This window comes from Vanessa cardui, chromosome 7, assembly GCF_905220365.1.
Source record: "Vanessa cardui chromosome 7, ilVanCard2.1, whole genome shotgun sequence".
Taxonomy (NCBI): Eukaryota; Metazoa; Arthropoda; class Insecta; order Lepidoptera; family Nymphalidae; genus Vanessa; species Vanessa cardui.
In genome coordinates, this window is record NC_061129.1 from 7,227,660 (window position 1) to 7,252,140 (window position 24,481).

Below are 24,481 nucleotides of genomic sequence, written 5' to 3' on the forward strand. Positions count from 1 at the left end.
ATTTTTAAGCTAACAGATCTCAATTTTTGTTAACTAATACAAAATGTTAATTAAATGTAGCTAGTCTTTTTTTTGTTGTTTTTTAAAGTTTATAGTATTCCATAACAACTGTATAAATGTAACTGTAGGAATTATTCCTTTTATTAAAAGAAATCGTACAATGTCCTTATACTTTATTTGTGTTATCCAAGTGGCACAATTTGCCCCACGCAAGGAACAACTTACCCCAAAAAGTGGGGTTGAATGTTCCCTTCCTAAATTTGGAAAAAAATGTGCCTGTACAAAAAAATATATTGAGAAATTAGCAGAAATGTCTTTACCATTACATAGACCGATTAAGACTTTTTAATAAAATCAAATATAAAAATTGAAATATTATCATTTTCATCACAAAATTTCATGTTATTTGAAAATCGGACCTTTCAGCCCCGGCCTCCCCTACTTTTAATGAATAATAAGATTCACATATTTATTAATTTATAATAATAAAAATAAATACTCTATTGTACACCAATAATAAAAGACAAGGCAAATGGGTAACATGTTGAGTAGATGTACAAAGGCGGTCTTATCGCTACGGTAGCAATTTCTTCCAGACAACCTTTGGGCATAGGACTGAAAAAAAAAATGGAAGCGGTTTGGAGGCGTACAAAAGTCTTAGTAACCTTTTCAAATTTTGTAAATAGTAAGTATATTATTTCCCGTTATTATAATTGCGTATACCATAGCCCAAAGCCGTAAAGTAGGTATACATCCTCGGTGCACAAGTTTCATGGATTCATTTCCATCACCTTATTTAGGCAAAACAATAGATACAATAGGTACTATTCAAAAAAACTTAAGGGAAATACTAATAAAATGACATAGATAGCTATAACTGGCTAATTTTGGGTATATCTCTGGGACTGTATCATGTAAAGGAAATATTTTATATCCTGTGAGATTTTGAGCGCCATTGTCACAGTCGCATCGCGGTAACCAGTTCAAACGTGTTTCGCGCCTTTAAAAGTTTATTTTACTCATTGGTTTTGGCCTATTTCCTAGTAAATTATTTATATAAATATATATTACGATGAACTATTTCAGTACTCTGTGATTTCGATTATCTTTATTACAATCATTATTTGTTTCATGGATGTATGATGTTTTATGCGTTTTTGTATACCTTTGGACAAAATGACATACCATGTCCATGTCATGACCATGTCAACAACTTCAATTTCATTCCAAAATTGAGCATGAGTTAGTAGAACACATAAAGTTTTTAGAAACACGACTTTTTGGTTTGACGCGTACATCACTATAAGAACTTGCTTTTAGTTCAAAAGCAAGTTCTTATAGTGATGCCGAAAAGATGCTTTCGATTACTCATTCAACAAGGACAAGAAGCGTGTGGGGTAAGAATGACTTAAAAACTCTCTGGGAAGAAATAGAAAGTTGGTTACGCTGTATTTCTTGTTTTCTTTGGGCTCATGCGTCATGTACTGATGTCCTAAAGAAGACCACAATCGATTTATTTGTTAACTGTGTTCTTAATAATTAGTATGTCATTTTGTCCGTACTATATGAATAGCATGGTTTTTATGATTAGTTACATTTTTCTTAATATACATTTTATTATAGTTCCTACTTAATTAAAAGACTCTTTTACTGATAATCAATAACATAAAGATCAGCAAAAACTATTTGTCAAGGCTTGACAAGTGTCGGTCACACGAAATAAGTGAAATCAAAGGGATCACAATATCCTCATACTCACTTTTGTGCGGGTCTTTGCGAGGAGTGGTCGTAAGATAGTTACTTTTATAATATTCATTGGTCTTTTTATTTTATAATTAAATGATACTACTTTCGCTATTTTTAATAATTGTTCTAATTAATTAAAGGGTTGTGTTGGATTTTGTTTGTTATTCTGAATTATAAAAGATAAATTAGTAGTGTTATGTTTATTTATTGTCCTATCCTAGATCTGGCTTTTAATAATACTTTATGATCACAATATTATAACAAAGAGTGATTCTTAGTAAAAAATATAGATATCAATATGTCTTGGTATCCCCATTGTTATCGTTTTCTAATCTACCTACAACATAATTGGAACTCAAATAAATGTAATCTACTGCAATTTGTATTATTAGTGAAATCGGTATCAATAATGAATTAACAATAATAACTTTGGCAAACTGATGATTATTAAAAGCTCTCGGTGAACTTACTTACTTAACGACAAATGCTGATAGTACTTTGTGGTAAAAATAAAATTAAGGGTCAATATATTCAGAATTGTGGGATGGACCGATTCAGCTTCCGCTTGGATTAATAATTAAATTGTTTGTTTTCGAAATGCTGAATCTATTTCCGCCTTTTTGCCAATATTTTTTGTTAGGCGCTCTCTCCATACTGTAACTATTCACTGCCCATCTAATGATAAAATTCGTATAATAAAAGTATACGCTTATATTTTAATATAGGCTTTTTGACTTTATTTAACCAGTTAGTTAGCTCCTTCCCATCTTTAACTGATTTTGAAAATATAAAAGGAACAAGAGATTGACTTGGCCCTACTCCCGCCATCAACTTTTGTTTCCAACAATGGTAGGGGTACGAGCAAGAAACAAACAATAAAAGTGTGATTACGCTTATTTAAAGAATATATGAATTCGAACTAAAGTTCAGTAGGTATCACAACCGTATCTGAGGCTTATAAAGGCTAACAATAAAGTAGACTGTACTCACTAAATAGCATAGTAATAACTGTTGTATTTAAATTAACAATTAGACTTATCAATTTGTAATAAACTAGACCGTGCTTAAGTGGATATCACATTCGTTACTCCGGTATTTATAAAATAAACTACACTAAAACAAAAATAATAAAAATAAAAGTCTCATAAACAGTCAATCAATCACTGCTGAGGAAATCTGTAGTCAAAGGTTAAATCCTGGAATATCATAGCATTAAATTACTGGTTCTTATATAAGTTCAAGTGCACAAGCGGTAGGAGACCCAATGCAAGTAAAGCCTTTTTCGCACCTATAGCCACTTTAGCAGAGTGTCGTTATAATGATCATGATCATTACATAGTATATAAAACAAGGACTTGCCGCAGTCTATCCCTATGTATGTTTAAGTTTTTAAAATTACGCAATGGATTTTGATGCAGCATTTTTTCAATAGACAGATTGATACGAAAGTATGGAAACTCTAATAGTTATAGAGGTTTTTTAATGTGATGTCGTATAAATAATTACATTTTTTGCGATTACATTGCAAATGCTGCCAGTACCATACGAGACAGATAATGTACCTTACTGATGGATTAACATTGGTTACGTGGGAACAAGGATGGGCCCTTGTGTAGAACGTTACATGCGTTGTCACATCTGCCCCATTTGTTCCATTTGCTTCCAAATTTCTTGGGCCTTGGACTAGTGGTGCAAAAAGCTTCGTCAGGTATATTTAAGCATTTAATGTTATTAATTCTTATGTCAATAAAGATATTATACTTCCTTACAAAGGTTTTTAAAGAAGTCCTTGATCGTATATGTCTATCTCTTAGGGATAACCCACATAAATTTTTTACCCTTTACTTTTTACAAGAAATAAAGTGTTATTTACGAAGCAATTTTAAGCAATACAACATTAATCCTTATCCAAGTACGTACGTATCTTAAATATTGTGAATTTAATGTAGATAAATATAGCACTTTATAGCATTTAAATTAAATGAATATTTTCGAAGATATTACAGATTTAAAACTCAGGGCCATAGCGGTTTGTATTATCTGATGACTGAAAAAATAGGAACGTAGGAAGATATGTAAATAGTAGGTTTATTTAGTATTTCTCAAGTCCTGCCCTTATCCCAATTTACTTGGGGTCATCGCAGCATATCTTCTTCTTCTATTCTTCCCTTACTGACGTTATCACACATCTATCCACACTCATGCTCAAGACCTTCCCCACAATATGTTCTTCATTCCTCTGTATAACATTTCCATAGCATGATAGCTGCCTTCCATAATCGATATAACTTCAGTCATCGGTGCCACTTTCAAACTTTCTCTTGTGTACTCATGCTTTGCTCTATCCATTCACCACGCATTCCTCTCAACATTCTCATATCCGCTACATGCAGTTGTCTTTCATTCATCCCTTTCATGGTCCATCACTGATCTATATAGGACAGCAAGTCTGACCATGGTTCTATAAATCTTCCCCTTAAGTTTAAGGGGAAAACGGGGGCATAAATTGTTCCAGTAACCTGCCGTAATTTCATCCACCCTATGTTAAAACTGCGCTTCACTGTTCGAACGAATTCGCCGTCGCCTTGAATGAGTGGGCCGAGATACCGAAAAACGAACCAAACTGGAAGGGCCGCGTCATCAAGCTCTTTGGTGTCAAGACCGACAGACTATGTTTTCAGTCTGCTGATTTTCAAGCAAACATTCTCACATTAAACCGAATTTGATGAAATTTGGCTTTAAATAATCTTGAACTCCGAGAAAGGACGTAGGCTGCTTTATTACCTAATTCATCCCAACTAACCCTTTAAAATGCTAACGAAGCCGCGAGCAAAAGCTAGTAGAATAAATATAAAAAATATTTCTTCCCCTTCCAAAATAATACTGGTAAAAATAGCTTCCATAGCCCAAAACAAACTGTCAGGAGTATATCCTGCTTATATATTCATAAATTTATCACCTACACTCTAAAATTATTTCATTAAATTATACAATTCATGCAGGGTTATTTTAGTGCGATATTCAAATATCATGATCTCATATAGTTATCTGGAGTTTTAAAATATAATTTTATTTACCATCAAATCTAGAGCCCATGTAAATGTAATGTTGTAAACTTTAGATTTGGACTCTTGAACACATTTTTTTTGGAGTATGACATTTGACGATGACAATTTCTAAGACTTCATACTTCACTTGACAGTTGACACACTTGACAATTGATATATAGACATCATCATTTCTTAACTCTGAATCCGCTAGCGACAAACCGAAAAACAACATGAAATAGCCGAAATTCATATGTTATTGCAATATTGCAGTAAAATTAAATTAAAGTGCTCTTTATTGGTATTGTTAAGCTAAGTAATAAACTGCATTAAACAAAACTGCAATCTTTATGTATATAGAATACAAATCAGCGAAAACAACGTACAATAATTTGTATAGATTATTATAATTTTTACTACAAATTTACCAACATTTTATGGTATCATCATGGACTCTCAATTTATACATAAATTCAAGCAATTTGATGCTTACGCTAAAACTTTAGAAGACTTTAGAGTGAAAACAGCAACTGGAGCATTTAGTAAGTACAGAGTATTATTGTTTATTTAATTAATAGTATTGAGGGATCGTTTTAATATATATTTTTTGTTTCAGTTACTATAACAGGTGCAATTATTATGGTTCTATTAATTCTATCTGAAATGCATACATATTTATCACCTAATATATCAGAAGAATTATTTGTTGATACATCGCGTGGACATAAATTAAGAATAAATTTTGACATAATAGTACCAAGGATTTCCTGTGATTGTAAGTAAAAAGCAATATTCATTTTATACTATATACCATACATTTTTTTCATCAAATTGAATTGAAAGTAAATTTTCAATCTCATAGATTTGGTATTAGATGCAATGGATTCTTCTGGTGAACAGCATCTTCAAATGGATCACAATATACATAAGAGAAGATTAGATCTGAATGGCACACCTATAGAAGAACCTAAGAAAGAAGAATTTCCTGTCTTATCACCTGTATGTTAAATTTCTTAACAATGAATTTTATATTCAAATTTTAGGTATCATACAATTGACTATTTCTAGGTTAAGCAAAATACTACAAAGATTGTCACAATCACATGTGGAAGTTGCTATGGTGCAGCTTTCAATGAAACCCAGTAAGTTGTTTTTTTATTGCATCAATTTCAACTTTGTATACTATTTAGTATTAAATACAAACATTGTTTTAAAGGTGCTGTAATACTTGTGATGATGTCAAAGAAGCCTATAGATTAAGACGATGGGCATTACCTGATTTGTCAACTATAGAACAATGCAAAGATGATGAATCATTGGATAGAACTAACCTGGCCCTAAAGGAAGGCTGTCAGATTTATGGATACATGGAAGTTAATAGGGTATTTGTATATAACCTACATTAGATCTGCTTTATTGTATTATAATATTATTTATATCATGTATATCAAGTAGGTACTTGATACACATGATAATAAAGAGTTCTTTATATGATAATGAAATATATCAGAAGAAACAATTTATATGAAGTTTGATAGTAAACTCACATAAGTAAGATATTTACATTTCAAGTTATTTTGTATTATATTAATAACATTTATTACCACTCCACTACTGTCGTAAATTATAATTGTAACTTTAGCATGCCGCCTATATTTTCTGTGGCTGATAGGCGAGTCACCAGCAGTGCTGACATGAATAGGTGCACATGCAAGGAGGGAAACTAGCATTGCTTATACTCTAGTTTCTCTTACTCATTCTAATTTAAAGAGAAATAGAACACATTTTTACAAGTTACTAGTCCAGTTAATATTGTAACTTTGTCTATATATATGATAGGATAACCAACATAATGTAATTTATTTCTAAAAAAATTGTTGCTAAAAAAAAACTAAAACAAAAGAAGGTTGCTGCTTCAAGTTAATTGAAAATAGTTTTCTGCATTGAAATAACAATCAGGCACGCACATAATTACAATTATATTTCAGGTTGGTGGAAGCTTCCACATAGCTCCAGGCAAAAGTTTTACAATAAATCATGTGCATGTTCATGATGTCCAACCATTTTCCTCCTCAGTTTTTAACACTACACATATAATAAAGCATCTATCATTTGGAACTGATATAGAGAGTGGTAATACTGCTCCTCTTGATGGTGTAATTGGACATGCCACTGAAGGTAAGATTTTTAAGAGATCAAATTTACTGAACATTTTTAATGGATATATTATGCCACTCAGACTTGAAAAAACATTACTTGAAAGTTGCTTTTTAAGTGGCTATCTATAGTCTCACAAGTTCCAAAGGAATTAGAAACTAAATGAATATACATAAAGCAGATAGACGCTTTACTAACTGTTGCCAAGACTATGCAAATTGACACAGTAATAAATGTGGTAAATTATAAAATAGGAGTATTAAAAAATGTTTTGGTATTGTTTTACTTTTACATGTTAAATTGTGGTCTTATTTTATTTTATTATATCTATCTGAATTCATTAAAATTATTACAACAATTTGGCCTTTACTCATAAATATTTCTAATATTCCATATTTTTAAACTCACAAAAAAATACTTGTTATTGTTTTGTTTTATGTATAAACTATTTAAAGATATTTTACATACTCCAACTACATTTATTGTATGTACAGTAGAATCCCGATTATCCGAAGACTGATTATCCTTACTCATTAGTCTCGGTTGTAATTAGTAAAAAATATTTTTAAAATATTTTGACAGTGCAATGAGACATGTTGCGACAAGTACCTATATTCCTGCCATCGACAAAGTACTCCCACTCTCATTAGTTTGAGATAGTCAGGGACTTGTCTGCACTGAAAAGATTTAATTTATTGCATCAAAAATCAATAATAAGTTATTTGTAACCAAAATTTTAAATTACATAGGTATTGTATAATTCATTATCTACCGTTATAGCTCCTTCTTTTAATATTATCTTAGTAAAATCAACTACACAGTTAAAAAATATGAAATTTTAAATATTGTTTTATTTGCTTTGAAATTGGATAACCAAATTTTCGATTATACGGTTATAATACCCCTGGTTTTATTTGATCCGGATAACCGGGTTCTACTGTGTATTGAAAGTTTTAGTTGATTTACTTCATATGAAAAGAATTTATATAACCATAATCCTAAAAAGAACCTTTATTTATAATTAAACCAATATGTCACTACATTTTAAAGTAATAGTATTTACAATTTGAGTTTATAATATATCAACAGCGAATTCCGGTTCCGATTGCCATAAATGTACCAAAAGTTCCACCGCCCTGAAGCATTACTTTGCCCACGGAATGAACTAGTTCACGGCCTCTAGCGCCATATCTGTAATTCAAAAATACTTTATAAGTATGTTATTAACGTTTTAAATAACATTTTACTCTATTCAATACTAATTTGTGTATTAACCTTAAAGCGGTAAATCCTCCGAATAAACCGCCACTTGCCATGCCTACGCAAAATCCTATCATAAAACCCATTTTCATTTTATCAAAACAAGTAGGTCCTTGATTTTGATAGAGGCCTCCGGGGACTGGCATGATAAATGCTTTTAAAAATACAAAATATCTTAAAGGAATTCACAGGATTAGATTTGATCTTACACTAATTCTTATGTCAATGTCAAAAACGTCAAGTTACAACTTCGAATTTTTGCAAAGATACGTTCCTATTACTTTTAGTTTTATTTTTCCTCGGTAAAATAATAATTGCACTAAATCCTTTCCACTATTTGGATATTATTACAGACATAAACAATAAACTCTAAATACAAGAAATAGTACTTAATATTTGTTTTCATAAAAAAAATGCCTCGTCTTTTCTGTATTTTTGATTGCTGCAAATATGCGTACATTAAAATAGTTAACTTTAAAAAAAATATTTTAGTCTTAGTTACATTATAAATGTGAAGAAAATGAAATCATAGGAATAATAAATAGATTTTTAATAACAAGACTTTTGAACTTTTTCCATATATCTTAGAATTTTGGATTTGAGCATCTGCAATCCATACACAAATGAATTCTTAAACTTTAAATATTTAGTAACCTATATCCTTGTTGCAGGTGCAGTTATGTTTCAGTATTACTTAAAAATAGTTCCAACTGTGTATGTTAAATTAGATAACACTGTATTACACACAAACCAGTTTTCTGTAACAAGACATCAAAAATCTGTTTCCAATGTTAACACAGAATCGGGAATGCCAGGGGCATTCTTTAGTTATGAACTGTCCCCTCTAATGGTGAAATATACTGAAAAAGGAAGGTATGAAAGTAACAAAAATAAACAATAAACACAAAGTTTTATTAATAAATTAACTTTAATAATATTTTATTTTCAGGTCAATTGGTCACTTTGCTACAAACATTTGTGCAATCGTTGGAGGTGTTTTCACTGTTGCTGGTATATTTGACACACTATTGTATCACTCTCTTAATGCATTTCATAACAAAATTGTGTTAGGCAAAGCAGGCTAAATGATAGATATGAAACTACAAAGTTTTTAAAAACAAATTGAAATCATCAACATTACATTTAGCATAATTTTTACAAAATTCAGAATCTGTGTTTTCAATCAGAGCCTTGAGTGGAATATAATTTTCTTTATTTGCATCGTACTGAGCTCTACCAAGAGTCTCTAAAAACATATGACGCTGTTTCACCTTAAAATTTCTACAAAGAAGAACATTCGGATAATGCAATATTGAGCTATGGGGTATCTTTATGACATTATGGAGGTAATTGAATCTTTCCAACAAGGATTTCTGATCTGAAACAAATATTTTGGACTTATTAAAATTTTTAATAAAGTTTCGGTTTATACATATCTTTTTTTCATTTCTCTATCTTTTTTATAAGTATTTTGAAAGATTACATGGCTTACTTGTCATCCATATTTTGGGTTTATTTAGTAGTAAAGTTTTCACCTCTTCGTCATTAAAACCCATTTCTTCTTTGACAACAAAGGAGTTTGTATTGATGTGATGAATACTATATGTTATTATTTTTGGCTGCTTTGTTGCAAGTAATCTTACTTCATTACCATTTAAACTAAACTTATTTTGAAAATATCCGAGCCTTTTGTCTATTCTTTCAGTGCTGAAAATAATATTTTAATTTTTTTTTATCACCATTTTTTAATAATTTGTATTTAAGATGAAAGTTTATTCAATATTTTTGTTTAAAATTAAGGAATATCCTTACCTAAACATTAACCAAAAAGGATTTCTTGCTATAATGTTGTGTATTTGTAAATTGCTAAAGCTTTTTGATTGTAGGTAATTAATTCTTACTTGAAAATTTTCTATACTTTCACATAAGATAAGAGGATTTTTAGTAATATAATTACCAATATTTTCTGAATCTACAAAATCTTTTATAAAAAATATATTTTCTTTCATATCTTTTTCAAAATCCATTTTTAATAATTTGTTTACAATATGAGGTTTCTTCTCAATCTTACTAAGATTTACATTTAGTTTAACAAGGTTTTGGAGTGTTTCAGATTTGTTGACATAAGCAGCTATATTAAATGATTCAGGAAAGTATGGAGTTACTTCTGATAAATCTTCACTCACGGACTCGAGCACAGTGTTATTTTGATCATGTTTAACCTCTGCTAAAGAATTGGCCAAAACTACGCTACTTAAATTTCTCCTCATTGTAATGTTAGCATTGTAAGCAATTGTTAACCTAACCAAATGACACAAATCCATTTTTAAACTAAACATATTTTTATTCAAATTTTAAACTTATTTTATGTACACTCATAATGTACCTGTATTATTAGAGAAATAAAAGGTGTCAAACTTATAAATAATGTAGAATAGTCGAGACTAGTGTTGCTTATCGATAGACAGTCAAATGTCAATATAGTATCGTTAGTCTATCGATAGTATTGCAATGGGCTAAAATGACCAAAAGTATCGATACCTCTGCATTAGCAATGCTATTGATACATATTTATTATTGCAAAAACCATTACCTTTAACCTAATCTAGGACATCATTCAGATTAAATTGCGTTAAACTAAATTTAATGAATTATAATGATGTTTTTACTAATTATTATTACTATTAAAGAAATTAAAAAATTGGGTACAATTAAATAAATTAGGTAAAAAATAAATTTAAATCTTTGTAATATTCCAGAAGAACCTTGAAGATCAAGGAATAATATTTATGGCCCATTAAGTACCCTTAGTGGTCTATAAATGTTATTCATCGATATATCCATTCTATTAAATACTAAATGTTAACTGTACAATAAATAATTAATATAAAATATAACAAGGCAAAATATGTAGTTTATTTGGTTACCATGAGTTATTATTTTTATTAATTAAAAAATAAAAAAACAAACCTAAAACAATGAGTTGTCATTTTATTGCATACTTGTTAAATGTCAACGTTGCACCTTCAATCTAAAATTTAGACTTGAAAACTGAAGTAGTTAGTCTGTGGTGCATTGTGGAGCATGTTTCTGATTGCTCTATCACTGAAGTAACTAAACTATATCTTTTTTTTCGTTGTGCGAGTACAAGGTAATTGGTATTTTAATATATATTTTATAATGAAATTTATTCGCGTGTTTTTATTAAGTTCAAGTAATTAAATTTTGCATACACAATTAATTTTATTCGACCAAAAGGTTACTTACTTTCACTGTATTTGACTGCCCTGATCCATATGGATAATAAAATAATAAATTTTCTAATATTTTAACATCTTTTGAAGCATTTGTGACTAAATTGGCACTAGCCTTAAGTTCCTGTTTCTAATTGTGTATAGATTAATATAATATATGTTTAGATAACCTTTTATCAATTAATATACTTAATATATAGTATGTATATATTCCCTTAAATATATATTTAAAATTTATTTGATAAGTCAGGTATATTTAATGTTATCATCATTCAGTTACAATTTTCTATTACTTAAGTGAATATATATGCTAGTGCTATTCTCGAAATATTTCCTTGTTTATTGGTAATTTTACTAAAAATCATCATATATTTTTTTAACAATATATGTTATTAGATGAAAAATAAGTGACAGTATAATTATAAACCAAATTTTCATTTCTCCAAAATTATGTGACATTCACTTATTAATATTGACCATATGGTATAAATGTAAGATAGGTTTTTATGATGCAATAGCCAGGGTTGAACATTATTTGAATTAAAATAATTATTTAGTGCTGTGCTTTTGTTACTCTTAAAAAAAATTAAAGTCATTTTTAAAATTATATTTACTGTTTAATAATTTTTTTGAAGTTTATGTCATTAATATGTTACAGTGTTTAAGAAGTTATTAGCGAAAGTTTCTTATGGGGTTTTATAAATTATTTCAATTAAGCAATCTGAATATGAAATTCACAATTTCAAAGTATTTTAGAAAACAAAAATAAATTATTTTTAAAAGATTAATTATATAAATTACTTTTTTTGTCATTCGCAAGTAAACAAGACATCTAATAATAGCAAAATTAAAAAAGACTTATTATGCTACCATATATTATTCAATTTAATATACAATTTTTGTTTTGAGCTAAAAGAAGAATAAAAAATATTAATGACAAAAATTTATATTTTTAGGTCAACGTCATAATGGATACTTCAATGACTGGAAGTGAAATAAGAAAAGCTTTTATAGATTTTTTCATCAATAAAGGCCATAAGTATGTTCACTCATCATCTACAATTCCTTTGGATGATCCTACCTTACTTTTTACAAATGCTGGCATGAATCAATTTAAACCCATATTTTTAGGATCAGTAGATCCCAACTCTGATATGGCTCAATATGTAAGAGTTGTAAATACTCAAAAATGTATAAGAGCTGGTGGAAAACACAATGATTTGGATGATGTAGGAAAAGATGTATATCATCACACATTTTTTGAAATGATGGGAAATTGGTCTTTTGGTGACTACTTTAAAAATGAAATTTGTGCATGGGCTTGGGAACTTTTAACACAAGTATATAAGCTATCAGGGGATAGATTGTATGTAACATATTTTGGAGGAGATAAATCATCTGGCCTGGAACCAGATTTAGAATGCAAGAATATTTGGTTAAATTTAGGAGTTCCAGAATCCCACATTTTACCTGGGAATATGAAAGACAACTTTTGGGAAATGGGTGAAACCGGACCTTGTGGACCATGTTCTGAATTACATTATGACCGAATTGGTGGAAGAGATGCAGCACATCTTGTGAATATGGATGATCCTGATGTACTTGAAATTTGGAACTTGGTTTTCATTCAATTTAATAGAGAAACTGATGGATCATTGAAGTTATTGCCCAAAAGACATATTGATTGTGGATTGGGATTAGAAAGATTGGTTTCTGTTATTCAAAATAAAAGGGCAAATTATGATACTGATTTCTTCATGCCCATTTTTAAAGCCATTGAAAATGGTACTAAAGTAAGACCTTATACTGGTAAAGTAGGTTCTGATGACACAGATGGTATTGATATGGCTTACCGTGTACTAGCTGACCATGCAAGAACATTAACAATAGCATTATCTGATGGTGGTCACCCAGATAATACCGGCAGAGGTTACGTGCTCCGTAGAATTTTAAGAAGAGCAGTAAGATTTGCCTCGGAAAAACTAAATGCCAAACCAGGATTTTTCGCATCATTGGTGTATACTGTTGTCGAATTACTTGGTGATGTGTTTCCTGAAATTAAAAAAGATCCAGAATCAATAGTTCAAATTATTAATGAAGAAGAAATTCAATTTCTGAAAACATTAACTCGTGGTCGTAATTTGCTTAACAGAACAATAGAGAAACTAGGTGATTCTAAATCTGTACCTGGTGATGTTGCTTGGCGCATGTATGATACTTATGGCTTTCCCATTGATTTAACACAATTGATGTGTGAAGAAAATAATTTGGTCATTGACATGGAGGGTTATGAAAAAGCAAAAAAAGAATCTCAATTATCATCACAAGGAAAAACTGCAGGCCAGGAAGATTTATTGGCATTAGATATACATGCTATTAGTCATTTACAGGAAAGTGGAGTGCCAGTTACAGATGATTCCCCTAAATATAATTATGTTCCATCTTCCACTGACAAAGATGCTGAATATAAGTTTGCCCCTTGCTCTGCAAAAGTTTTGTCATTACGCAGTAACAAACAATTCGTCAATGAGGTCAGTAGTGGCCAAGAATGTGGTGTTATTTTGGACGTCACAAATTTCTATGCTGAACAGGGTGGGCAAATATTTGATGAAGGCTATATGGTAAAATCTGACGATGACAGTGTAGAATTTACAGTTACTAATGTTCAGGTAAAGGGTGGTTATGTTCTTCATATAGGTAAAATTGAAGGCACACTCAAAGTTGGAGACACAGTTACACTGCATATAGACACAGAAAGACGGAGATTAGTTATGAACAATCACACAGGAACACATATACTTAATAATGTTTTAAGGAAAGTGCTTGGTAATGATTCTGATCAAAGAGGGTCTCTAGTAATGCCAGATCGCCTTCGATTTGATTTTACTAATAAAGGGCCCATGACTGTTAAACAAATAAAAGACACAGAAGACGAAATAAAATCAATTATAAGTGATAACAAGCGTGTTTATGCAAAACACACCAGTTTGAGTGAGGCAAAAAAAATAAAAGGACTTCGTGCCATGTTTGATGAACAGTACCCAGATCCAGTTCGAGTGGTTTCAGTTGGCATTTCAGTTGAAGAGTTAGAAAAAAATCCAGATGCGTCAACTGGTTTTGAAACTTCTGTCGAATTTTGTGGTGGTTCTCACTTACACCAAACTGGACATATTGGTGAATATGTTATCGTAAGTGAAGAAGGCATTGCAAAAGGTATTCGCAGAATTGTAGCATTAACAGGGCCTGAAGCCTTGAAAGCTATCAATAAAATGAGCATTCTGGAAAATGAGGTAAACAACATTGCTAATTTCATAAAAGAACAAGGTGAAAATATTAATCAAAAGGAAGTTGTAAAAAAAATTGTTGACCTTACAAATGATGTCTCTCAGGCCCAGATATCATATTGGAAGAAAGAAGAGCTACGAACTATGCTTAAAAATTTAAAGAAACAATTAGATGACAAAGAAAGAGCTGCTAAAGCAATGACTATCAATTTAGTAATTGAAAAAGCGAAGGAATTATGTTTGGGAGATAAATCTTCAGAAATAATCATAGAAGAGTTGAAAGCGTATAGTAATACAAAAGCATTAGATGCTGCCTTAAAACAAGTAAAGCAGTTGCAGCCTAATTCTGCTGCAATGTTTTTCTCTGTTGATGAGGACTCAAATAAAATTTTCTGTTTGGTAGCTGTACCTAAAAATCTTATTGAAAAAGGCTTACTAGCATCTGAATGGATTCAATCTATTGTACCCATTATTGGTGGTAAAGGTGGTGGAAAGGCAGAATCTGCCCAAGCCTCTGGAAATAATATCAGGGCTTTAGATGAAGCGATTAAAAAGGCACGAGAATTTGCTACTTCTAAATTGTATTAACTAAAAATGCGGTTTAATTCTGTTATTTATTTCTTTGCATAGTAAAAAAAAAAATTATCTTTATTGCTACACTTATGATTGGCAGTGATTTTAAAAATATACTTTTGTAAAATAATCGCCTTTTATTTGTATAAGCAGATATAAAATTTATTAATTAGAAGTAAGCTTCATTTTTGAGGTGCAAATTGTAATATTGCTTGTTCAATAACTTCTATTCTTCGTGACTTACCCACATGCTTTTTCAAAAAGACTTCATCCGGATTATCATGGTTATTTCAAACAACAATGTATGTTTTTGTATGCTTGTAAAAGTTGTGTGATTTGTTTGTTAAATGTACCTCTTGCAGCACACTGGGATAAATAATAATAGAAAATAATAAAACAAATTGCATTTCAAAGATTTTTATTGAACTTTATAGACGAACTTTATAAATATAGTTCAAACAAAATATATCTTATATAACTGACATAATACACTAAAGATATCTACACAATAAAATTATTGTTTAATAAACAAATATTCATACAAGTATTTGGTTGGTCTTTTTACGACGGCACCAATTCCAATTGAACAAAACCTCTCATGGAGGTTGGTGCATTTAAATTAAAATATTAATAATTTACAATATTCTACTAGTGCTACTAGCAAAATCTATTACTCTTGACCAAAACCTTCCGTTTCTTCGATCGCATAGTTCAATTTCTCACACAACTGTTCGTAACTTTTATAAGGTGGTAGGTCAAGGCGATTGAAGCATGTGTGTGACCTCGGTAGCCATGTGTCCTTTCCGACCTATATTGATTAAAGAATAGAAAGAATTCGTAGTTAGTATTAATAATAAATAGACAATTTCAACGAAGGCTAGTCTAAACCAGATACCTATAATGGATAGGTAGGTTTTATGTGTAAAGTTTATCATCTTCTGCCAGTTTTTCATACCTTTTCTATACAGAAGCGTTGAGGTCCATTAGAACCCATAAGCTCAGCAAATCCACCAACTGGCACTCGACAAGTTCCAGTAACGAATTGCAGCAATCTTGCCCGTTTTTCGTTGTCCATTTGTCGTACAAACTGAAATTATTAACAGAGTATCAGTGACAATTCACCGTTTAGTAAGAAATCAATTTTATGAAGCCGTCAAAATTAAAAATGGCTCTAGCACAAGAAAGTCTTGTAAATTCACTGTGAAGTGTTAAATCATATAATATAAATATATTTAGTAGATACTTAGTAGTTGGACAGGGGTAAACTCAATTTAAATGGTTAAATAAATATTGTTAACTTTGCAAGTTATAGGACTAATATTTACATGCTTTCTGAGGCAAGGAATGTCAATTATGCCAAAAACTAAACCCTTTTAAAGATTTTAAACCTTATATGATTACCAAATAATTACCAATAACACATTTTAAGTTAAATAATAACAAAAAAGGGCAAATAATCTTTGGTATTCTTATAAAAGTATGTAACAATTTTGACTGCGACGAAGCTAAGTACTACTAATAATGACTTCGACAGCGACACTAAACGGGAACTAAAGTGTGTATAAGTAGTTAAGTGTTCTGACTTCCAGAGTCAGAAGTGTATACTCTCGGATCTCAGTGATCATGTCAGATTTACCGTCCCCTCGGATTACGAGTGACGAAACAGAGTGCACCTGTGCGCACACACTTGGGCACTATTGTATATCCTGCGTATTTAGCTCGCTTCCCTTGAGATTGGCTGCCGTGACCGAAGTCGTTGAGGACGAAATTATCAACATATTTGTTGGTAATAAGAATTTAAAAAATATCTATTATAAATTATGAAGTTATTATATAAAATCATAACTATGGAACATTTTATATAGAGTAATGCCAACCTGCCAGAACCATGCGACCTGCTTGCTGGTGCGCGTGTAATGGCGGTATATTGTGTTCCGCTGCCAGTCGTCCACGTCCACCTCCTGCATGCCGCACAGCATCAGCTCCAGCTCACGCTCGTCGAAGTACTTCAACCACTCCAACGGTACCACCTGCAAATTGGATTGACATCATCACATTCACATGGGGTCGGCTATGATGCGAGAGGTAAACATTTGGCACAAGTTTGCGCGACGCCGTAAACAATGTTTTGATGTTACGGGTCATTATGGTTTTAAGTACCGATTATATTGACGGATGAAAAGGCTCTTATCATAGGCAAGGATTATGGTTTAAAACTCCATAATTTTACTCTTGAAAAACACTAGGCATCATAATAATGTGACTTTCGTTACACAGATCAATTGCTGTATCAAGTGCGGCGCATCTAAACTAAGATTATATTTAAAAGTTATATATACAAAAAACCTAGAATACCTCGTTAAAACCATCAAGAAAAGCGATAGTTTGTTCTTCGATTCCTCGAGTCATACGCCATTGTGTAACTAATTGTAAATATTGCTCCTTATTAGCCTGAAAGAAAAAAATATTTACCTTAATATTTAAAAAAAAAAAAACACGAATAATTTACAACCCTACAAATATGATCATAAGAATCTAATAAATACACCATACATATTAACGTGATAGGGGAACACCTGACCTTGAAACCACAATACTTTCAAGGTAAGGTCACTCTGTTTTTGTGCCGTTGCGTAAAAATATTACAAGAACATTGGAATCGATGCGTTACTGAATTCAATGAAATAAAAAAAAACGACTCAAAGTGTATATTCTATGAGAAGAACTATATTCTTTTCAAACGAAATTATGTCATTAATCTTACATGGAAAATTAAATGTATAAATATCATCGTAAAATTGTCATACCGTTGGATTATAATATGGTTCGCGAGTAAGAACTAGCGCACACTGGTCACTTTTGTCACGGTGACTGTTTCGTCATTCTTGTCAAGTCCGTGAATATGTACAGATGCAAACACAAATGTCACGTCGTAATGTGCGCGCATCTCCATACATATTCATGGACTCGACAAGAGTGACGAAACAGTCACCGTAACAAAAGTACCAGTGCGCGCTAGTTCTAATTTCTAAATTGTCAAAAGATTGTGAGCGTGATATATACAGTTGTGATAGTTTATGATCTTTCGGTTCGGTTCACAAACTTTCGAAAGCAAAAGATATCTCAAGAATTAATTTCATAATGTAACGGTATTTACAATGCTAAGTGATGTATTAACATCGTTTGTGGATTTCATATCGACATATTTTTCACTTCGTTAGTTTTTTCAACCGGTTCACAATAAGGAATGTTATTTTATCATAACGTTATGTTAATTTAGAATAATACATTTGAAAATTTATTAACAAATAGCTATTTTATTGAAAAAAATAATTAACTATTTGTTACGGAAAAGTCTTCTTAAAGTTGATATTTCTAATACAATAACACTAAACTCAATTTAAAGATATATAATTAATGTATGCTACAAAAATTACGATATATACGTCATTTCAATTTCTTTTTTATATATAAGGACGAATTTATATATCACAGCCAAAATATAACTAAATTATATTTGGAAAAACGACTATTTTGATTTGGAACAAATTAATTAAATTACAAGGTTAAATTATAATTACTAAATTTGATATAAATATTTGTATTAAATTAATTTTAATCGCTATTACCGGATGTTTACCGTGATCACGAGCGTGATTCAGACATCAGCTATGATTATTTGTAAAACCGGAGTAATATATAAATATTTATATTGTAAATATTTACAGACATAATTGAAATTGTTTAAGCTACTTCCAAATTTTTTCCAAGCAAATGGGTTAATTTAATTTGACGGGTTTATCTATTACGTAAGAAACATACCTCTGTAACACGTTCTTTATCCCCCGACGGTTTTAATTCATGATGTATCACTTGTCCTAAAACTTCAAAGTCTACACTAAACCACATTTCAAGGCCACACTCGTCGATATTGTTGTCTTTTATCCAAACTAACGAGTTATAAAATTCTGGATCAATCGATTCTATGTCTTTCATTGTCAGTTTCTTGTTTAACATTCTCTTATAGAAAGGCATAGTGAAACCGGAATATATAAATCTCCCATGGTACAGAGCCATTGCAATAAATCTTCCTATGAATTTAAAATAAAGTAAGTGGTCTGGGTTAACATAACTGGCTGGATTTATTTGAAGACTATAATTATTTTTGTTTGCATATTCAAAAAGGCAGTACATTGGATTGAGAACTTCGTGAGATAGTAAGAAAAACCATTCACGACTAACTCCTCCATAATCTAAGCCTTCTTCGCCGCGGAATATTATATACAATCGTCTCCGAAGTTCATATGCAGGTAGCCTCATAATCTGAAGAGTAAAGAAATAAACAAATTATATAATATGTAAATCGGCAATTGAAGGTTACATTGATAGTGGGGTAAAAGTAACAAAGTAAATTATCAGTTTGAACAGCTTGCTAGATGATATACAATAACACACATTTAAATGAGTCCAACTGATAAGCCGACTGTTGATTAACAACTGATAAAATCTAGAGCATTGAATGTCATGTTTACGTTAGATGATTAAACGTTAAATTTACCTGATGATACGAATCTTCGAATAGTGTCTGCCGCGATAATGTAATTTTTATGTGACTGGGTAAAGCGTTGCTCTGACATAGATATCTAAATTGACTAAGTTTCCATCTGAAGGAGCGCTCGTAGGCTCTGGGGACGCCGTAGGCGCCTTGTGGACCCTTCGGCGCGCCCGGCCTGGGGTCCTGGAATGTGGTGGTGCGCGTGTTGTGGTCGACGAAGTATCGCGTGCCCTCCTCCGTGAATCTGATCTCCCAACCGGGGGGGAGAGCCTCTTCTAGCGCGCTGATTTCTTGACCCTAAAATTGTTATTTAAATAATTTAAATAGAATTCATATTTAATCATATCCCGCTGACTGCTGATCAGTCTTCATTTCCGCTACGGAAAGGATTTTTTTTCTACCACACTTCACTGTAGAGACACGTGATCATCGTCACGGTAGCATGCGTAAGCGATCCCGTGGCGTCCGCCGAAAGACGGAGAGGGTACCGCTGGTTTTTTAGTGGGTAAACCCGGTGTGCTTGGGCGCACTCGGCGTTCAGGGCTCCGGGGAGTCCCACACCCCCCCCCCACTTTCCATCACGTGGGGGAAGCGCGTAAAGCGTTTTTCCAGCGTAATAAAAAAAAAAAAAAGAGACACGTGATCATCACACGTAGCAGTACGCGGCCTCGCACGTACCTGGGTGCGCGGGTCTTCCCACTGCGTGGTGCGATTCTTGTGGTTCACGAAGTACACGCGGCCGTCGGGCTGCACGCGGCGCTCCCAGCCGGCCGGCAGCGCGCCCAGCGCCTCGTCCGCCGCGCCCGCGCCCGCCGCCGCCGCCGCGCCCGCGACCGCAGCGCCCGGAGCCGCGCTAGGCGCTGCGGGCGGCCCGCTCGCGCCACTTCCGCCTGTTTTTTTCGTAATATTAGTTTAAGAGTCTCATGCTCTACCGACTGAGCTAGCCGGGCGAGAGTCGAGATGGCCCAGTGGTTAGAACGCGTGCATCTTAACCGATGATTGCGGGTTCAAACCCAGGCAAGCACCGCTGATTCATGTGCTTAATTTGTCTTTATAATTCATCTCGTGCTCTGCGGTGAAGGAAAACATCGTGAGGAAACCTGCATGTGTCTAATTTCATTGAAATTCTGCCACATGTGCATTCCACCAACCCGCATTGGAACAGCGTGGTGGAATATGTTTCAAACCCTCTCCTTAATGGGAGAGGAGGCCATTAGCCCAGCAGTGGGAAATTTACAGGCTGTTACTTTACTTTACTTTACTTTACTATTAGTTTAATAGCCATTTACGTCCATTATTTTTGTTGATATTCTTCCTTCTTTATAAGAAACGTGGTTCTTTTTGAGTAACCATTCAATATTTATTGATCCTACAAAAGGGGTATTCGCGAAATTTTAACCTGAACCTTATAACATCCATGAGTAATTCGGGGACATTAACGTGTCGACTTAGACGTATTACAGTGTATAAACGGGAACCTACTTGGGGGCGGGTCGTGATCCGCGTCGAGCGGCTCGGGCAGCAGCAGCGGCTGCGAGTGCGGCGCGTGCGGGCGCGGCGGCGGGAACAGGAAGCGCTGGTTGCCCTGCGCCACCACGTGGCGGCGCTCGCCGCGCCAGTGCTGGAAGCGCGCCAGGCGCTCCGTGTCGGGGCGCTGCCAGGTGGTGGTGCGCGTGTTGTGGTCCACGTAGTACACGCGGCCGCGCGCGTCGCGCCGCACCTCCCAGCCCGGCGGCAGCGGCTGCGGCCGCTCCCAGGACGTCGACCGAGTGTTGTGGTCCACATAGTACCTATGAGTATTGGCAAATTTATCGATAATTGAGCAAACGTTAACATAAGCGCTTATTTGACGGCTTAAGCTGCATTAAACATTAGTGAATGATGACAGACAAGTCGAGGTACGAATATTTAAAAATTTCGCTTCGCCGCTCGTGCCCTCTTTGGGTCGAAGCTCCTATGTTTTTTCGCTTTCGAGTTCATTTCGTAGTAAACGCCCCATTAGGCAAAATATGAAATTGGACCAGACAAAGAATGTTGATTTTGGAACTTACCCAGTATAATAACCGTATAATCAGTCATTTGGAACCCAAAGTATGCCCATCATATGAATACGCGATAATGAGTTATAAAGCTTAGATTACAGCATATCAGTAGTAAAGGGGTTGCCAGTGAATGATTTAAATGAAAAACAAACTATTTGAATGCTATTAAAACATATTGACGATTAAGGTGAGAACTTAGTATAAATAGATTAGATTTTTATGTAAAATGCAAAATATGTGGTAAGTATCTTACCGTCTCCCATAAACATCGTATCGCATTTCCCATCCAGGCGGCAGAGGTTCCTCGGCCGCGGGGGCGGCGGTCGCAGAGGGGGCGGCGGCGGGGGCGGGCGCGAGGTGCGCGGGGACGGGCGCCGCTGGTGGCTCGTCCTGCCGCGAGGGGCCGGCGCCGCTCTCCAACGCGCTCACGGACACGGCGCCATTGCTCAGTGGAGGCGGCCCGGGCGGGGGCTAATGTTAAGAACTTTTAGCATTACACTAATTGAAAATAAAACTATCATATTTAGTTTTTCTGAATAATAAATTGCTGCAAAATCATTGTTGAACAAAAATAAATTTAATACAAATTTTATCATACTACAAAGGTTTTCATTATTATTTTATATAAGGTTTTTATACATACACGCAATGCTCGAAGATGCACCACAGACCGCTGGTTTTCTAAATTATTTCTTATTCTAAACCTGCATCGAACACCTTCACTAAGGGGGCTTTGGGAATTACTAGTTTCTCCTAATGCTTCATGTGACTGACTTAAAATGGATGGTTCAATTCTTAAGCCATCTAAGAGCAACACTAACTCAGCTGCCTTGACTTCTGTGTTTCCATTGGACGCATTATCCTGAGAAACACTCTTCATCAAGTCTAAAACAAACCAGCAAAATTAGTTCTACACATGTTTATGACAATATTAAAACTATATAACAACAAAATGATATTTTAATTTCATGTTTACCAATACTTAATTCCACATTTTCACATTTTCCATTGATATAAAGGAGAATTTTTAAGAAGTTTATTTTTTTCTCGCCAATTATGTGATCTTTTCGAAAACTGTGGTGGTCTGCCAAGCGCAATACTAGTTGAGACAAGGGTGTAACCAAAACTGTAAATTCTTCCTTCCATTTTGGATGCAATGTATTTTTTATGACCTCAGTTCTTCTTGAAATATTATCATCTATTATAAGTTGTAAATAGGGGTTTGGTTTAAAAAGTCCAGAATTACGGATACTTGCTGATTCAACTGTAATATAAAATATATATAATTAGAATGATATGTTTTCTGCACATTTAGTTCATTGTATGAATAATTAATTAATTCTTATCAAACATGACTCAACAATTTACTGAATTAAGAATTTTATCATTGCATATATTTGGATCCAATCCTGTATATCAATTAGTTCTTCTATAGATAAAAACAATAGACTAATATATAAATAAAAACCATAATATACCACAGTATTCAAAATACTAAAGACACAGAATTTAATACTCAGCATAGTCAAAAAGAAGAATCAATAATAATTCAAAAACTTACCAGTTAAACTCAGCTGATGATATGTTGATAGAGAAATTGGAGCAGTAAGTGTTGTAATGCTTTCTGTCATAGTGATATGATTATTTCATAATGTTTTCTGGACAATTAGCTTTTCCACATTATAAATCTGTAATTAATCAAACACTCATTATTATAATTTACTAACATATTTTACTGGTATAGTACTGAAAGTTGTTACATCAACAAACTTATTTGTTAAAGTAAAAACTCACTTATATTACATTATATAAAGTATAAGATCATATAGTGATAAGTTGTTGTTTTAATTGATAATAAAGACAAACTGATTTTAATTTCACTATACAAACTATATAGTATTTAAAAATACGTCACAATCAGTAATATTGATTGTGAATAATCTGTTGAATAATTTTATTAAGCACTCAACTATACGTAATAAACATTCACAAACAATCAATTGCTTGGATTTTTAACAAACTAATATTACGGTACTACTTGGTCGTAAGAGTCATCTTCATAATTAAATTAATAAATATTTACCAATTTTGAGTACAGCCGATGTATGCAATTTTTTGCGATTAGGTCATTATCGTTTTTCCTTATCTTTCTGAAGAAGTTAAGACTGAAAGGAAATAGACTTTAGAATCAGTTGTCACTACACAATGGTCAAGTTTGTCAAAAACAATGAACTGTTTTATTTTGTAAATATGATGTTTCGCCAAACAACTAAGCTGTAATTATAAACAAAATAATACGGAAATTTATTAGTCACAAGTTAGTAATTACCTACTAGAGATACTTTTTAAGCAACTTACTAGCACCAACAAAACAGATTACTAATTTCTTATTTCACAGATTAACTTTGTATGCTATACATATTCACTTTATTGTGTTAATTTCGACTCAAAACCTCAAAAGTGCTATGAGCTTACAGATAAAACAAACAACATATTCATCCGGATTTGGAAAAGATTCCATTTTATTTTACATATTTGTTTAAAGTAAATATAAAGGCAATAT

At 32.8% G+C, this 24,481-nt stretch overlaps 5 protein-coding genes across 8 annotated transcripts; 2 read left to right on the forward strand and 3 right to left on the reverse strand.

Moving 5' to 3' along the window:
* The first annotated feature begins 4,988 nt into the window (after positions 1-4,988).
* LOC124530944 (endoplasmic reticulum-Golgi intermediate compartment protein 3) lies at positions 4,989-9,643 on the forward strand. Its single transcript, XM_047105315.1, has 8 exons — positions 4,989-5,335; positions 5,410-5,568; positions 5,656-5,792; positions 5,862-5,935; positions 6,010-6,175; positions 6,782-6,971; positions 8,882-9,083; positions 9,160-9,643. Exons 1-8 carry the CDS (start codon positions 5,242-5,244, stop codon positions 9,293-9,295), a joined length of 1,158 nt encoding a protein of 385 aa, XP_046961271.1. The 5' UTR covers positions 4,989-5,241; the 3' UTR covers positions 9,296-9,643.
* Positions 7,946-8,451, reverse strand: LOC124530946 (reactive oxygen species modulator 1). The gene is made up of 2 exons (XM_047105319.1): positions 8,226-8,451; positions 7,946-8,141 (listed from the first exon to the last, which is right to left on the reverse strand). Exons 1-2 carry the CDS (start codon positions 8,354-8,356, stop codon positions 8,033-8,035), a joined length of 240 nt encoding a protein of 79 aa, XP_046961275.1. The 5' UTR covers positions 8,357-8,451; the 3' UTR covers positions 7,946-8,032.
* On the reverse strand, positions 9,102-10,679 carry LOC124530945 (transcription termination factor 3, mitochondrial). Of its 2 annotated transcripts, none has more exons than XM_047105317.1 (3): positions 10,023-10,679; positions 9,694-9,917; positions 9,102-9,588 (listed from the first exon to the last, which is right to left on the reverse strand). In XM_047105317.1, the coding sequence occupies exons 1-3, from the start codon at positions 10,547-10,549 to the stop codon at positions 9,311-9,313; spliced, it is 1,029 nt and encodes a 342-aa protein (XP_046961273.1). In that variant the 5' UTR covers positions 10,550-10,679; the 3' UTR covers positions 9,102-9,310. The 2 variants fall into 2 exon arrangements, with proteins under 2 accessions (XP_046961273.1, XP_046961274.1); XM_047105318.1 differs by having other exon boundaries at positions 9,703-9,917; positions 10,023-10,676.
* A 535-nt stretch (positions 10,680-11,214) lies between these two features.
* Positions 11,215-15,451, forward strand: LOC124530949 (alanine--tRNA ligase, cytoplasmic). The gene is made up of 2 exons (XM_047105322.1): positions 11,215-11,361; positions 12,421-15,451. The coding sequence occupies exon 2, from the start codon at positions 12,433-12,435 to the stop codon at positions 15,334-15,336; it is 2,904 nt and encodes a 967-aa protein (XP_046961278.1). The 5' UTR covers positions 11,215-11,361; positions 12,421-12,432; the 3' UTR covers positions 15,337-15,451.
* Positions 15,452-15,722: 271 nt separating this feature from the next.
* LOC124530950 (E3 ubiquitin-protein ligase Su(dx)) lies at positions 15,723-24,400 on the reverse strand. Of its 3 annotated transcripts, none has more exons than XM_047105323.1 (14): positions 24,248-24,400; positions 24,002-24,083; positions 23,480-23,606; positions 22,895-23,182; positions 22,562-22,803; positions 22,172-22,389; positions 21,359-21,666; positions 20,555-20,766; positions 19,880-20,173; positions 19,144-19,644; positions 17,677-17,772; positions 17,199-17,351; positions 16,277-16,408; positions 15,723-16,129 (listed from the first exon to the last, which is right to left on the reverse strand). In XM_047105323.1, the coding sequence occupies exons 3-14, from the start codon at positions 23,547-23,549 to the stop codon at positions 15,992-15,994; spliced, it is 2,652 nt and encodes an 883-aa protein (XP_046961279.1). In that variant the 5' UTR covers positions 23,550-23,606; positions 24,002-24,083; positions 24,248-24,400; the 3' UTR covers positions 15,723-15,991. The 3 variants fall into 3 exon arrangements, with proteins under 3 accessions (XP_046961279.1, XP_046961280.1, XP_046961281.1); XM_047105324.1 differs by having other exon boundaries at positions 24,277-24,393; XM_047105325.1 differs by lacking the exons at positions 24,002-24,083; positions 24,248-24,400 and adding an exon at positions 23,713-23,735.
* Between the last annotated feature and the right edge of the window lie 81 nt (positions 24,401-24,481).